At 41.6% G+C, this 17,551-nt stretch overlaps 1 protein-coding gene across 2 annotated transcripts; it reads right to left on the bottom strand.

Annotated features, from left to right (window-relative positions):
* Positions 1-190: 190 nt before the first annotated feature.
* Positions 191-14,584, bottom strand: bdh2 (3-hydroxybutyrate dehydrogenase, type 2). Of its 2 annotated transcripts, none has more exons than XM_056585938.1 (10): positions 14,486-14,584; positions 13,947-14,026; positions 7,723-7,801; positions 7,092-7,188; positions 6,473-6,581; positions 6,007-6,067; positions 5,546-5,659; positions 3,615-3,673; positions 3,064-3,156; positions 191-528 (listed from the first exon to the last, which is right to left on the bottom strand). In XM_056585938.1, exons 2-10 carry the CDS (start codon positions 14,016-14,018, stop codon positions 475-477), a joined length of 738 nt encoding a protein of 245 aa, XP_056441913.1. In that variant the 5' UTR covers positions 14,019-14,026; positions 14,486-14,584; the 3' UTR covers positions 191-474. The 2 variants fall into 2 exon arrangements, with proteins under 2 accessions (XP_056441913.1, XP_056441914.1); XM_056585939.1 differs by having other exon boundaries at positions 14,482-14,568.
* Between the last annotated feature and the right edge of the window lie 2,967 nt (positions 14,585-17,551).

Here is a 17,551-nt window from a genome sequence, read left to right as displayed (position 1 = left end):
GAGGCTTCATGAGAAACAAGTTGGTCCTACGAATCGACATGCGACTGCGAGCAGAAATGAGCGGGATTAGTGGTGGGTGATGTGGGTGGGTGCATGGATGTGTGGGTGCATGGATGTGGGTGCATGGATGTGTGGGTGCATGGATGTTTGTCTGTAATTCTCTAGTACTACTCAGCTTCCAAGATCATTAGTAGAAACTAAAGTGTGGGAATCTCTAATACGTTGTTACCGGTTGGTTTATTCAAAATAAATTTATTAAATGTTTTTTGACAAATTGACAACTCCTTTGTGGCACGATTGTGTTAAATTGACAATTCAGCTTCAAACAAGTAAAGGTAGGTAAACAGGTTGAAATCATATCTCTGTGGAAATTGTAGTATTATAATTATATTATTCATGGGTTAGATGAATAATTGTAAAACGCCTTCAAATAGGGATTTGAAGTAGTTATTAGAAAGGAATGGTTCAGAAACTTCAGAGACGCCATCCTCCATCAATGATGTGCTCCGTTCCAGTCACGTAGGCTGACTGTTGAGAAACAAAGACACTCATCAGGCTGGGAGCCATCACATTCCACCACTGACAGGTCAACGGCCTATCCAAATCATGGCTCGGAACAAGAGCCGCTAGAGCCATCCGTAACGTCTGTCTTATATTCTTAAATGGCATACAAAAGCCAAGTCCCCTTGGCAGGGACTTGTCAAAAACATCAAGCAAAAAGGTTCACATATTTATTAACTTCCTCTGCAACACATTGATTTAGCGTTTAGTAAAAGAAATATGTTTTATGAAAGAAATGGCATGTGGCATGAAATTATTCAGTTATTCAAAACAATATAAAAAAAATAGTTTGAATATGCAACTGTTAATTATAAAAGTTCTCTAAAAAACTGTGCATAGCACTGTTATGGCAACGATATCAGTGACTGATTTCGCAGGTGCACATCTTTTAAAGGTCCCATGACATGCTATTTTATGTATTCTTTAATATAGGTATTAGTGGGCAACTAACACAGTATTCAAAGACGTTCCCGAAATTCAGTCGTGGTGCAGAGTTACAGCCACTCCGAGCCAGTCGCACATTGAGCTTCCCCCAAATGCGCTGTTTTGGTGTCTAGCTATAATGCAAATGAGGAGGAGCGAGGCGGGTCAAGGAGGAGGGTGGGGGTGTGGCCCTGAGCAGCTTGCAGCCACGGTACCATGCACTCTGTTTACAGCCGATGTATTGCAATGGCGAGGCGCACACAGCCTTTAGCCGTGTTCTGTAAATGTTCTAGAACACACGGGAGTCCTGGAGCTCTATACCTAAATATATCAGATAGCCTACATAGATATCTATATCATATAATATATATTATCCCGGCCAAAAGCTGTGTGAGACGATATTATGAATCTCAAACGACCGTACCGTGGTTCTTCCACGTTCACATCAATGTGAAGTAGACTGAACCGCGACAAGGAGGAGAAAGGGATTGTTGCCGGGCAGCGCTTTGGCACCTCCGCCTCCGGCGGTGGTCCCTCAGCGGGGCTCAAGCGGGAGACATTCGCCGCCAACAATCCCTTTCTCGTCTATGTCGTGGTTCATGTTCTTGAGGGAGTCAAAGCCAAAGTTCCTTCCCCCCAATTTATTCTCAACCTTGGCTGAGATAACCCCCACTACGAGTCTCGTTGTAGAAATACCAGAGACGAGAGTCCGACGTGTTATGCGCCATAACACCAAAAGCAGAACAGTTATCCAAATAACAAGGAAGTGTACAACACTTGCGTTACAGTCCTGGAGCTCTATATCTAAATAATATCATATAATACATAGATATCTATATCATATAATACATATTATCACGGCCAAAAGCTGTATGCGCCTCCAGACGATATTATGAATCACAAACGACTTTGTCGGGTTCTGCGATTTCTCTGGTCCTTTCCCCCAATTCCTTCTCAACTATGGCTCAGATAACCCCCACTGTCTCGTTGTGGAAATACAAGAGACGTCAAAGAACCGACAAGAAACACTTGCGTTACAGTGTGTGTATTCACACACACACATGTGGCGCTCGCACGGTCGTGTCTCATTGGTGGGCCAACGTCTCTGGGCGGGCCAGGCAGAGTAAGGGGAGGAGCTTAGATGCTTTATGACAGGGGTGCCCAACCAGTCGGTCGCGGTCTACAAGTAGACCGCCGATAGATCCTAAGTCGACCGCGAGGGGTGAAGAAAAAAAAAAGATATATATATTAAAAAAAAACTTGCGCGGGACATATACGCGCGGTAGCGCATGCGCTGTCAACAGTAGTTGAACGCCGTCAACAGTAGTTACGCAGTCCTAAACGTTGGCATGGCTGAGGGGAAACGAGTTAAGACCTACCATTTTCACCCTGAGTAGGAGGAAGATAGTATTGATTATTGTTGTGTGCAGACGGAATGAAACCCCCACTGAAGTCCGTAGGTCCCCCCCCCCCCCCCACTAGATTTAGTTGACACTAAATCTAGTGTCAACATTTGCAATGTTGACACTAGACTGGTAGATCTCGGGAGGTTGGCTACTTGAAAAGTAGATCTCGGGAGGTTTGCTACTTCAAAAGTAGATCTCGGGAGGTTGGCTACTTCAAAAGTAGATCTTGGGTCAAAAAAGGTTGGGCACCCCTGCTTTATGACGACATAAATAAAGACATTCCAAATCAGCGCGCTTGAGCCTCCGTTTTTCCAAGGCGAGCAGAACAGCTAGTGCTCGTTTTACACCAAACGCAAGTTTTAGCCACTGGGGGACCATAGGCAGGCTAGGGGAACTGATATTTATGTTAGAAAACCTCATAAAGTCAGATTTTCATGTCATGGGACCTTTAATACGCATTTACTTCGGATATCACAATGTGTGAGAAAGTGGGCCTCAGTTCAGAGAACCAGAAAATCCAATCTTCACAAAAACAGGTCCACAGATTATAAGACTTCAAGACATAACATCAGCAAAACCACTGTGTGCCAACACCCGTTCAACGGTGGCACCCTAATTGAGTTATACCAGCAAACCAAAGCCCTCGGCGCTGCACCACACGAGCAGAGCTTACCTCGTCTGAAGCCAGGTAAACACAGAGGTAAGCCACTTCCTCCGCGGTGCACATCCTCCCCGTCTTCTGCCTTGCCATGAAATCTTTATAAGCCTGCGGGAGGTACAGATGAGGAGCTCACTTTACACAGCACTTGACATGGAGATCAAATCATGCAATCGTCAGATCCTGCAATCTGGTGGTTATTGCTGAATCACAGGGCCTAAGCGGTCAGCCATTTGACTTCAAAGAAGTACTTTGCGGATAAACTGGTTTATTACTCAATGTTTCTTAGGTTTGATCACTGATCATTCTATTACTGGAGGTCTCCATCGAGACGGGATATCAGAATTCCGATTGCGGAAACAGAACACAGTGAATCACAGCCGCCTTGCTTTTGTGACCAATCAAACACAATGTTTCCAATGCCGTCCTGGCAAGTAACAATTTATTTGAGGGGCAAAAAGGGCCCATTAAAATGTGGTAATTTTCTCTGCAATCACATCATTTTGTCCTCATTGCCAAACGTATTTTCTATTTACAGTATGCTGCCAGCTCTATTGTAGTCCTACCTGCTCTGGGTCTGGTTGGGCCTGGATCCGGCCTCGTAGTGACGGAGTATCAACAGTGCCTGGAGATAGACACACACACACACAAGAACAATTTCTTTGGGTCGATTTGTCCCCATTCTAAAAACAAACTTGGGTTACAACATATCCCTGCATCCCGTGTGTTGGCCTACAGAGACACCTAGGTGTTGTGTGTCAATTAGGGCTGAAGGATTGGGGGAAACAAACTAATTGCAATTATTTTAACCAATTGTGATTTAGTATGCAATACTCTTTGTAAAGTTCCTTATGTTCTGTATTATTCACTGAACAACATTGGAAGCGGTCGCAGATAAACATCTCTTTCCTTTTGGCCAGGCCTATGTGTTGAGTTGAATTGATGCAGGAATTCGTATTATAACATCTTAGTTTTATTGAATTAATAAATGAAAAAAAAAAATAATATTACTTATCTCCATTCAGTAACAATAAGAAATCGCAGCCTTCGCGATGTGCATATCACGTTCAGGCCCGGATTAAGCAGTCACAGGACCCTGGGCACAAATGTTGGATGCCCCCCACCCCGAAAAAAAAAAACAGTGCTGTGGCAGGTGTTTTTTATTATTAATGATTAGGCCTATTGTAGCCTATGTCACAACAGAACAGAAATGTTTCTATCGCATATTATCAACAAAGCATTATATGCTAAAACAAGACAAAGAAACATTTAACAAAGCTAAATGATATGCTACCATCAAAATGAAATACTTTAATTATTTGTTTATTCGATTTGTTTATTCAGTTTATACTAGCCTAGCCCTATCAACTTATGAATTGCTGAATGAACATATGAACATAGAGTTTTTTAATGTGACTGGCATCATCCCTTGGTCTCCTTTCTTCACTCAGGATCCCCTATCACGGTCTGGTTGTCTGTCTTTCTGATTTCCCCACTTCTGTCCTCTCTTTCATCTTGATCCTTAAACTAGTACTCCTCTCCGCCAGGGTATGTCTATATAATGAATGGCAATACATTACACTCAGAAGTTAGTAAACAGAAGTAAGTCTGAATACAAATATGTAACATTAAATGAGAAATAATATATATATGTTTATGTCTCCCTCCCTGACGCACCTGTTAGAAAAACTTCTTACGGGCTCTCCTATTAGCAATGTCAGTGATAACTTCATCGAATTCCAGGCTCCTGAGTAGCTCCGTCTCGATGGCCATGAGTGACAGCGCGCTGAGGCGCTGTTGCGTCTGTGTCGTTCTAAGCTCATTTTTAATTCTGGCCAGATGTGAAAATGATCGTTCCCCTTCACAATTTGTCACAGGCAGGGTCAAAAAAATACGGAGAGCTATAAAAACGCTTGGGAAAGTTGATTGCAGACCCTGTTTTAAGATCATCTTCAAAAGCTTTTGAGGAGACTTATCCTGTTCGTTTTGCATGAAGCTTCTGAACTGGATTATTTCATTGGCCAAGTCGACATCTAAATCAGATGGGTATGACATGCAGAGCACTTCTGCCTGTTCACGGATACTGGTCAAATTGTCAGTTTCCATAAAGAGTAAACGTTTCTAATTGAAACCGAGGCAACCGGCTTGCGCCTATATTGACTCATTCGCAACTTAAAGGGGCCCGCCCGAAAAAAAAAAAAAAAAAAATTCGGACGAGTCTTGGGCCCTCTGGCTGGGCTGGGCCCTGGGCACGTGCCCATAAAACCCATTGGTTAATCCGGCCCTGATCACGTTCTATTACATTGCGGTGTCGATTTGAATTTGATTAAAAACAGCCCTTTGTCAGGGTCAACTGCCACAGTATGGCATGCGGTATGGCACACAGTATGGCAAGTATTCGATGCGGACAATTAAAGTAAACTGCCACTATCTGGGAAGGTTTTCATCATGTGAGGGGGGAGGGAGGGGGGATATATAACAAACATTATACACCTACCAGGGCAGACACAGTTACAGCGAATGCCTTGGTCCAAGTAGTCTGCGGCCACTGATTTGGTGAGTCCAATGACAGCTGCCTTGGAAGTGCTGTAGACACAGCGATTGACCACGCCTAAAGAAGACAGCAGCCATGGCAGACATAAGAGGATTACAATGACATTGTTCAGCTGCCCAATGGCTTAGCAAACCTTTCTTACTCATGTTGCTGTCATGTTAAATATATACTGGTATTGTGTTCATTATCCTTATAAATTACTTTAATTTAGGATATCTTTATAATTTTCTATAATACAGAATATATATATGTATAGGTTTATGCTACGAAGAGTATTTCCGTTTATGTTATATATATAATTTGTAAAAGTATCAATATCAATATAATTTGATTGGTCTAGTGTTATTTTCCTTTTCAAACTAGATTGTACTTGGATGGTAATTAATATCAATACTGTTGTTTACCTTTTATGCTTGATGCAACTGATGACATGTTGATTATGTTTCCTGACTTCTTGGCCAACATCTATAATATGAGCACAGTAGGAGATAAATTACCAGCAATGTGATCAATAATAACCATGTAATCATGTTTGAGATCTCCACGTTCATTCCCGTTAAAGCCTTCTCAACTACTTTTTGTATCAACAGTTTTATAGAAGGTTTTACAAAAAGGGACAAAATGTTATGATTCAAGTCTCTAGGATCGCTGCATTAGCTTGCAGCTAGAGTATAGCTAAAGACAGATTGGCAGGCAGTAACGGGACTGTTCCCTCTAAAGGCTCAGTGTAATGCAGCTAATCCACAGAAACAAACAAACCGAACAACATAAAAACACTGAACATATGGCACACTATTAACAACCAACACAGGTTCCATCAACCGCGGCCGATCTAAGAGGCTGGCATATGGTTTGGAGGTCAAGGGTCACCTTGGGCAGGAAAGCCCTGGTCATCAGGTACATGCTGCGGACGTTGACGTTCATTGTGAAGTCCCAGTCAGCCTCCTCACAGTCCAGGATGGAGCCGTGGTGCACGAAGCTAGGAGACAACAACAACAAACCTTTATGAGCTGTTGGACAGATGATCGCTTGAAACTGCCATAATTATCAATATCCACGTCCAACACGTCCCTTGAACTTCAGACTTTAGGAGGTATGGAAGGAAGATGAGCGGCAGGGTGCTGTTGTGCATAGGTGCGTTTCCCTCCCAGCTGCAAAGTTCTGGGTTAAATCCTCCATCATTTACAGGCCAATCTGCAAGCATCCTAGAGCATGATGCTGACTACCTTCTTGACTTATTATCTGGTTTCACTGTGAGTCGCTTTTGGTAAAACCTGAATGCTGGATGCAACAGGAACGCTCCCACGACCACATTACTGAAATGGTGTTCAAGAGGTCAAGGAGGGGGTTGTGGAAGACCTTGAGTTGTGGGGTTTAAGGGTTTAAAAAAGGGGGAGAAGGGGATGAAGCGCACTTTGAGAGGGAGAGATAAAGAGACAGATACAGAGAGGGAGACAGAGCCAGAGAGAGAGAGAGAGAGAGAACTTACCCAGCTACGTTGAACAACACATCTACGTGTTCGTGTTCCTTGGCCAGTTCTTCCACCTGGTCCTTCTTAGTCACGTCCACCACCTTGGTTCTGATACCTTCAGTTAGAAAACGGATAGCAATATTTACAATTTCAAGTATTTACAATTTCTCTACATTTTATCATTGAGACTTTGAGGATTTTAACCGAAATGAGACTATGAGACTATTAAACTATGGACTATGAAATAGCCAATTTTTAAAAACTATACCTAGAAACTATTACGTTTGAATCTCTGCAAAAACGTGGCTACTGGCTACATCAGAGAAATGTTTTAAAAACTTTGAATAACCTTTCACTGAATTAGTGTATCAGGTTACTGATGCATTTGAATGATCAGGGGCCATTTATGACCATTACTACAGTCAGATGAAATGGTATTGTGCATTGTGACAATCTCTAATTGAATAAGAAAATAATTTAAATAATTCTGGAAAAATTAGGAAGAATATGTTGAAATGAACGATATTATGTTACAGCCTTTGAGGAACAACAAACATGTATTTTGAGATGACAAGAAACCGTGTGTGCAGAATTTCTCTCTGTCCAGCAGATGTCAGCGATGCACCAGAACAGATCTGACAGGCAGTACCTGCAATACTGTCCAACTCCCTCAGCTTCTCTCCATTGATATCAGTTGCGGTGACTTTAGCTCCCTCTTTAGCAAACGCCTGCAAAGGACAACAACATTTAATGTTCACCAACATAATGTAATGAACATCCAGGAATAATCTTCAGCGTGAACAGAATATATTGTTATCATTGGCAGGCTTCAAAACACATAGTCTGGTAGGAAGGGGGGGTTCCCATGCACCCGAAAGGTATATTTTTCTAACAAAGCTTTTTGTAATCCTTAAGGTGTCTAGTAAAGGAATTTTGATGTTCCCCATGCAAATTATTGTCCCATGTATGATTTTTTTCACCATCTTTTGTGTCTGTGCTTGATTTTCGGCTGTGAAAAAGGTAAACTTTAAACCTACATAGATCTTGAACAATACATTCTACAGACACAATCCACCCCATTTTCTCTTCGTCTTTGTATGAGGAATTGATATAAATGGGGATTGTCATGATTAGATAATGTATGGTGCATAAAAACTCAAATAAACACAAAAAAATGTACAAAAACCGTGACATTGGATCACTGGAACTCCTCCCCTATGGACCCTATTGATATATGTTTTCTTACTTTTGTATTTTTACATTCTTTAAGATGTCTCATAAACAAATGTTGATGATCCCCACTTGAAAAATGGTTACATGTAGGTTTATTCTGGCTATATTGGTTGCCACCCTGGATTTCCAAAAATTTAAAAAAGACTGTCACTGGCTTCATTCTCATCAGAGGAGAATGCCGCATAATCAGGGTCCTCCTCAAAATGAACCTGTGTCTCAGGCACATCCTCACATATATTGCTTCCACCCTGAAAAATCTGTGACAGAACCTCAGTGGCAGCAAATCTTTTCCTGTCTGGTCATTTTCAAAATGTGTAGTTGAGGCACAAATGCAAAGAGCAATGTTGATTGAATTATCAAAGTTCTCGCAGGAACTATGTTTGCCCCACCCCCCATGCTGCAAGGATGATCAGAGTTATCATGAGAACTGTCAGAGTATGAAGATGTGGCCCTGCTTCTTCGTGGTACAATCCAGAAGACATTCAGGGAGGCCAATTCTCTTCCTTGGCCTCCCACAACTGATGATCTGGTCATGTCCTTGGATGACCTCCTGCCATCTGATCTCATGAGGTTCCTGACCCTCATCATTTCTGGTGATGCTGACTTGGAGAAGAGTGAGAAGACAAGATGCCTTGTGCCATCTATAAGTCAGGTATGACTTAACTCTCCACTTTGATATATTTTTTTGCCTTTTAATATTACACACTTTTTATTTTGTGTACACTGTAGTTGCTTGAACACTTCAATGCTTAATTGCTTTCTTTATTATTTCAGGACATCTGCCGTGCTGTGAGAAAGGGAGAGTGGAAGTTGCCCAAGCATACCCTCCTCTGTACCACTATACGTCACCTTTATCGCAGTAAACAACTGACTACTATTCTCAGTAGGCTAGGTCACTGTGAAACCTACGACTTTGGCTTGGAACTTGAGACCGCTCTAACCAAGGCCCTCAATGAGGTTTCCATCTTTCTCGGTCCACAAATTATTCTGGTGAGGGGAACAATGTGTTTCATCTAGAGTGGGACAATCTGAACAAAATAACGACAAACATTCATGGCTCAAATGTGGTGAACTGGAACGGTGGGATCATGATATAGGAGGTGAAACCTGGATTTGATGCCCCCAACTCTCCCCCAAATCAACGAATGCTCCCTCTCTACGAGCGGAACAAGACACGCTCTCTGAAGGTAGACATACCTGAGAACCTGGACTCCGTCCATATCTATAGTCGGCCCAAAAATTTCCTGAGGGAGCAGTTTTTACTCCAACCACAGCAAACAACAAAGTTTACTCAAACAGCATCCAAGAGTATCATGTCTGGTTACTTGTCCGAGTGGTGGGAAGCCGTGGATCAAAGCAACTAGTAGCAGGGTTGGCTGGCTTTGTATCAGCCACTGGTGACCAGCCCACTAGAAGATCTATCATCGACTATTTCACCCCAATCAACCAGCCTTTTACAGAGTACTCAGTCATAAGGGAGCTGCTAAAACAGTCTGAGGAGGCCACCATGGAGGTAGGTCAGGAGTACATCCTCAATACCTTTGACCTCGGTGGTTGCATGAAGGCCCTGCCTCTCATTTGGAAATTCCCAGAAGAGTACGAAAAGCATGTGGTCACCCCAGGACCCTTCCATACCGGGATGAACTATATGGAATGCTGACAGGGCACAAATGCAAGGGCCCAGGCTACGCTGAAATCCTCATTGAGGCAGAACTTGTCACTAGTGGCTGTCTCGTAGGAGTCCTGAAGGGGAAGACATATGCAAAAGCACTGTTCTGTCTCAAAGTAGTCAGTGAAGTCATGGAATGACTGTTGCTACAGAGATTCATGGAGGAGGAGAACGTAGAGATCACCAATCCCAAAGCCCTCTTTGATCTAGTCCAGGCCTGTAGTCGTGAGAACCTTGACCTTGCACTGAAGGATCCCTCCACTCTCGACATCCTCAAAAAGTATGAGGCATAGAAAACAAGGTGCGTGCCGGCCACCTTCGCAAGACAGCCACATTCTGGCTCAGTGTGATTGATCATACCCGTCTGATCCTGATCGTGCAGTACTCTGTAAAGACAAACAACTTGGCTCTATTCCACAAATGCAACAGGGACATGGCAGATCTATTCTTTGCGTATGACGGGCCAAACTGCTCAAGGTAATTCACATTTCAGACAATGTGACATGAGACATACAGTACAGTATGATGAGTAATGGAGTAGACAAAGGCCCTATCCTTCCCACTTCACTCATTGACTTGCTGGAAAAAACAGTCGAGGAAAGGGATGGAGATGGCGAAGAAGACGAGGAGCAAGAGATAGATTATGAAGACCTGCTGAATGATGAATAGACATTTTAACTTTTCATTTTTGCAATTTTTACTTTTGAATTTCAGTTTATTCTAATGATACACATATGAGTGTGTTTTTCTGTTTTGTTTCAATAAATAAAATACTAATATAACAGTTTGAAAAAGATCTCCTTAAGGTGTATGGGAGATGTTTCTTTGGACCAATTCTGCCTATTGATGAGCCTACATTTTTAGCATTTGGTTGTGTTAATGTTCCATACATCTTCCAGTCATGCCACTACCCATCCCTCTCAATGTCTTATGCCAAAATGAAACAGAAAATAGGGTAATTTTCCATTACATAATGTACAGTTAAGACATGTCGATTTTTTCTTTTTTTTGGAACAAATATAGCCTGAATAAACATACATGTGACCATTTTTCAAGTGGGGATCATCAACATTTGTTTATGAGACATCTTAAAGACTGTAAAAATACAAAAGTTAGAAAAAATATATCAATAGGGTCCATAGGGGAGGAGTTCCAGTGATCCAATGTCACAGATTTTGTACATTTTATTTGTGTTTATTTCGTTTTTAATCACCATACATTATCTAATCATGACAATCCTCATCTCTATCAATTCTTCATACAAAGACGAAGAGAAAATGGGGTGGATTGTGTCTGTAGAATGTATTGTTCAAGATCTATGTAGATTTAAAGTTTTCATTTTTCACAGCCGAAAATCAAGCACAGACACAAAAGATGGTGAGAAAAATCATACATGGGACAATAATTTGCATGGGGAACATCAAAATTCCTTTACTAGACACCTTAAGGATTACAAAAAGCTTGGTTAGAAAAATATACCTTTCGGGTGCATGGGAACCCCCCCTTCCTACCCTGCTAACAGTGGTGGTGCCATCATGCTGTATTTTTTTTTGGACAATAAAACACTGAAGTCACGTCACCACGGGAACTAATATTACCAGAAACCGTTTACGACTCACTGCACCCACACCGCCAGCCGGTTAAAAATCATCAAATTCACAGCATCGAGTGTTTGATAGACGTTCTGTCCTTCTTGTCTTCAAGAAAAAAAATACTTAACTGACAGGTTTAAAAAAGATGCTGTGGCTAGGCCAACCGAGGAGTATAGTAGTGACGCCCCATTAAACATGTCCTAGACCATTACAGCCTCAAGTGTCTTTCAGAGTGTAAATGGGAAGCTCTTCAGACCATGGGAGCCCGGTCTGTGATGGCTTTCACGCCTCACTAGCGGGCAACGGGGATCCAGCCTCCTCCACACAAAATAGAATAAAAACACACATTTTAAAGAGGCATCCACAATCAAAAATGCATACACGTGTGATACGCAAAAGGCGTCACTCCCGAGGAAATGGTCATCAAATGACTCGGTCTCCCGGAGAGGCGGTATAGATGTTTTGTTCTGTTTGTACAAGGATATCAACCAGGGGGGAAGCCTAGAGTCACAGGTCTATGCTGCTGGTTGTTGTGGTGTCGCATATATTATATCTTGAACGGTCTGTTCGCAAAGTCTTGCTGAACACAGGGAACATTCAGGTTATGGAATTAAAAAAGTAAAAAGCCTGGAGAAGCTTAACCCTCTCTCTGAGGCTGACATCAACATTAACAGCTGCTCAGACACAGCTCCACACGGCCTCACACACACAGTGGCGCTAGTGTTAGGGCTGATCGATTAATCAAATTCCAACCGACATCACAATGTAATAGAGCGCGATTTTCAAATCGTAAAGGCTGGGATAAAAAATAAGTAAAGTGTTTGTTCTAATGTGACATAAATTATAATCTAACAAATCAGGTGGTTGGAATCGGAAACACAGGGCCACGTTGGGGTTCAAGTTTACGTGACCTGCGAGCGATAGCAGTAGATGAGGAAAACAACTTTCCACGCTACGCTTTGATTTGTTGCCGCTGGCATGAAAAAGAAAACTGACAAAAACCCGAACACAGGTGTCAAGTAGATCGAATGCCACCCGACAGTGATCACTGACCGAAATTATCCAGAATAAAACTCTATATGAACAAGATTCAAAACCGCAAATTTACTAAGGCGATAGGGTTAATAGTTAAAGATATGATCAAGACAGTGACTAGGCCGGGTTTACAGCTTTGGTAAAGATACTGGATAAATGGACCGGACTAGAGACATTTCTTATTGTCTTGGACTTGTCTTGGACTCGTTGGTAGGCTATTTGGCGGCGGACTGACAAAAAACATGACCGCCAATGTGTCAAGTAATAATACAAAACATAAGGAACTTTAAAAAGAAAATGTGCATACTAAATCGCAATCGCAATATTATAATCTAATGTTAGACTATAATATATAGTCTAGTAATCGCAATTCAATTATATCCTTAAATCGTGCCCCAAAGTGCACTCTCTCGCCCTTTGGCGTGGTGTCAAAGTGCCACCGCACTTTGACAGCCAATGACTGATTGGAGACTGGAAAACACAGATGATTTTACTAGAGCTGTCAGTTAAACGCGTTATTAACGGCGTTAACGCAAACCAATTTTAACGGCGTTAAAAAATGTATCGCGCGATCAACGCAATTATTTTATTACAAAAAAATATATATATATTTTCCTTGGGCCAAAACAAAGAAGCAGTAGCCTGACTGCTATGTTCAAATGACATTTGTTCAAAGCAGTCGTTTAATTGCACTATAGGCTCTTTTTTTGTATCGTCCTGTTTTGATCAGTATATGCCAATGTTGTTATCAATAAAAAATCATTTGCACAAGGCAAGCCGATGCACTTCATCATGTTGATAAGAGAATTAAAATGAGAAGAATTATGGGACAAAAAAATCAAGGGATATTTAGCATAGAAAAAGAATTTGCGATTAATCGCGAGTTAGCTATGACATTAATGCGATTAATCGCATTAATCGCGATTGAGGTGTAAAATCTAGAGCTTGACAGCTCTAGATTTTACACCTCTTGACGGTCTTATTTGAAGCAACAGTGATTTAATGGTTTATTGATATGCTGAAGAGAACATAAACGACATAAAACCAGTTTAAAATAATTCAATATTGTGATTCACAACCACTTTAAACTTAACTTTCACCCCTATAAGTTCACTATTAAAAACATTGCAGAACTCAGACTGGGTTGCAACTCTTCAAGTGACGGGACTCTGTATACAAAGTTGTGATGTGATGCAGACCCTGCTGTCAGTGGAGAGATGAATTTGTCATTGTACGCATCTCTTCAGCACAGAAGACACACAATCTAACAAATTGTAGGCTATATATTGAAAAGGCTAGTGGGAAATTAACTTCAACTGCATGAGCAATTTATAAAGTCATTACTATTGCCGCCGCACGTCCAATCCCTTGCGCCGCTGCAGACAACACGATCACTTTCCCATCAAGGCGACCCATGGCGCGTCCTAGATGATTAAACAACAACAGTAACAGCAACATGAGACACGTGATGCATTAGTAGCAAGGTGAAGGTGTGATCGTGAAAAACATAAGTGGGAACCATAAAAATAAATCATTTATTGATATCAATGATTTACATGCCAGTTATGAATGTGATGTGCGTATGTGCATGCCCATTTTTTCTTATTTTTCAGGATTTGCCTTCTTTGTTCTAACTTTTCCACATGTATACCAATTTATAGCTGTTCCCTTTGGGACTTTCTACATCAATCATGTCGGATTGCATACATTATTTTTAGAGGTATGATTGCCAACGTAAGCCTGCAGCAACATTCTCCTTTGCTTTGTCTTCAAATTACTTAACGTAGCCAACACTGGTGCATCCACATACAACATTGGCGAATGAACATTTTATAACCGTACTTCATTATAGGTTTTGTAAGAGTTTACGTTTACTTGCCTACCTTTTGCTCTGTCAGTCCAACAGTGAGTCAAAGTTCACACAGTGGCAGTAGCTTCGCTAGCAAATTTTCCGGCTCTGTCATTGGCTACAGACCAGGAAGTGTGTGCGCACGCAGCACTGTGTTCTTGGCCAATAGTTGTTAATGTGAGTAAAAAATAAGTGAGGGTTAAGGATTTAACCATGCTGCGCCTGCATTCCAGGAGTTAATGAAGAACTATGCTTATCCCACACTTAAATTACTATGTTGCAATAGTCGAAATATTAGGCCTCATCAATAACACGTATTATAGGTTAAGGAACATAAAATGTTTTAATTGACAGAAAATATAAAGTACTTCACATTGAAATCTGAGCAGAAGACAGAAGGTAGAGGTTTATGTAAACTCCAACCAGAGTTTGAACACAGGTTCGGGAAAACTATTTTGTCTTCAGTTGTTAGTTAATTAACTTGTAATGTCTGCAGGCCTTTATTTGGTGACCTGCTGGTCAACCAGAGACAGAAAGCCATGTTTATCTGTTCTCAACAGGGTGACCTAAAGAAACATTTTTTGATTGCAGTTATTTTTCTTGTGGAATAGAGCTCAAGAGTGTTGTTTTGAACTACGGCACACTGTGAGGGAATTTATACAAACAGCAACACAAGCGTGCTTCGCTCAAGGCTGGACCTCCAACATGATGGCACAACAACAGGCCAGAAAGTCTGTACTCCCATGGAGACCCAGCTACAAACCCCCAAGTTAACCAAACACAAACTGTGCTCACACAGCATGGGAAAACGTTTAGAACAACTTTTGAACTGAGCAGGAATTGTGAAGTTAATCGTCAGTACTGATAATATGAATGCTAAATATATATAAGCTATTAAGATAAGTGAGGTGATATTTCGCTATTGATCCATCTCATTGTGATTATGGGGTTGATAAAAGAGAGTTGAGGATTTATGAGTGGACAACGATTATTGGGATAGCATTTCGAACCGCATTAAAGGTTTTGTGTAAATTCCGGACCTATTTAATATTTAGGGATATGACTGTAAACAGAACACATTATGGTGGAATGTTTTATAGGTGGTCTTTGCAAGCAGTGTTTACTTTTATATATGTGTGACTGTGTGTGGATGGCTGGTTTAAGCACCCCAATTGCACATTGGGTAATCTGTGTACACAGGTTAAACCAGACGTCACCACACACACTCGAGAGTAAGTAATCTCCTACATGGCAACAAGGTGCACCAGACCATATGCAGACCTCGTCAATAAATTGGCTTTTAACATCCCAACCCTGGGTGGTGATGTTCACCAGCCCCGTAAGAGGCTGGCAGCCGCCTAGGTGGCTTGAAGCAAGGTCCACCCTGCACCGATAATAATATATAATTAGCACCTGTCCAATTTTCCATTCTGCTCATTGTTATTTAAATAATATAATTGTGTGTGTGTGCATGTGAGAGAGAGAGTGTGACAGTGAGAGTGCGAGCGCACACAAAATTGTTGATATTGAGTGATATTCTATTAAAAGCAAAGCGCATTTGATAAAGAAGCAATTCAAAGGCCTAGTGAGGAAAAATCACGCAGTCCAAAATTTCTGCTCCCACAGTTGATGAGGGCTTGTTAAATCAATGATGGTTTTGTGGAGGACGTTCTACCAACCAATCTATTTAGATAGATAGAATTTTTTTTGTTGCAACAGCCCTACTCCTTCTCCAAAGAAATGAGGAATAAACAAGTTAATAGCATGGAATGTCTCTTTTTCCTTTTTGTAGACATTACACACTGGTCTGAAACAGGTGAATAGAAAATTTGGATCAATAAATATCATTCGCCGAGCCCAGGGCTGGCCTTCAGATCAGATCAAGGGCAGAGGTGGACAAGTGAGAATAAAGCTGTTTATATTTGTCTTCCTTCCTACTGAATTGCATTTGTCGCGTAAAAAATATTTCTCCACTCGGCATGTCAACAACTGAAGGTAAACACGTTAATACATCCAGCCTTCCTGATGCATCTGTGTTATTCCCCTCATCATCTCATCTGTCTACCATACTGCCCTTTAATAACAGAAGGTACCGATAGTACGCTCTCGGTCTCCAACACGGCCCATATCTTCTGTCTCTGGTTCCTTTTTACACATTGTATCTGTGCCTTGGACTTTTTGCTCCGTTTGTTCTGCTGAGAACTATTAGAAGGGATCGAAAAACCGCAGGAGCTCTGAGATGCCAATCAGTGACGTCCATTTATGTTGCAAGATGTGACAGGAAGGCTTGAGTTCCACATTTGTTGACATAAAATTCCATTATCCCTTTAATGAGGGGAGGTGGGAGATACGATTGACCTTCCTTCTCCGAGAATAGATTGAAGATGAAAACGTCGAAATAACGTAGGGACGGAGAGCTGGATGGAGGCTTATCTTGACCTAAGACCTAGCCTCTGGCAGATCGAACCGAGCCACATCCCCCCCCCCCCCCACGCAGCCCTCAGTAGGAATAAGTGGAATCAACAGAGACGAGAGAGACCAACAAGAGCATAAGACCAGATGGCGTACATGCTTGTTTCTGGGAATAAAATTGATGAAAAATTGGATGGACACAAGTGGTAGCCACGTTTGAGGAACACCTTAATATGGTAGTAGAATAAGTGACATCAATATTTCAGCATTTTTTCCGTCTCGCAGGCTGACAAGCTAAAATAATTGTAGAAGACAGTCAAAATCACACAGTGAGTAATCTCTCTCCTTGCTACCACGCTATTCCATCTAAAGGATGGTGATGAAATTGGGGCTTTATGGAGAGAGGCCTGATGTAAAGTGTGGGGGGCGGTCTGATCAGAATGGTTACGGGGGAGGAATCCTAGTTAGGGTGGGCAGAGGGATTAAAACTATTCTATACCTGTTTTCTTTGAATTGTTTGTCTGTCGTTGTGCTACTACTGTCTGCTGCAATATTGGGAATCCTGTACCAAAAATTCAATTTCAAAAACGAAATCCAAAGGTGTGTGTTGCGTTGTGGCGAGCCAATAACAAATAAATGACATTAAGCATCTCCGGTTTCACTGGTTTATTTCAATATCACCATTACT

Source organism: Gadus chalcogrammus, chromosome 3 (genome assembly GCF_026213295.1).
Source record: "Gadus chalcogrammus isolate NIFS_2021 chromosome 3, NIFS_Gcha_1.0, whole genome shotgun sequence".
Lineage (NCBI taxonomy): Eukaryota > Metazoa > Chordata > Actinopteri > Gadiformes > Gadidae > Gadus > Gadus chalcogrammus.
Note: the sequence above shows the minus strand (reverse complement) of the source record. Positions and strands in the feature narration are given on the sequence as shown.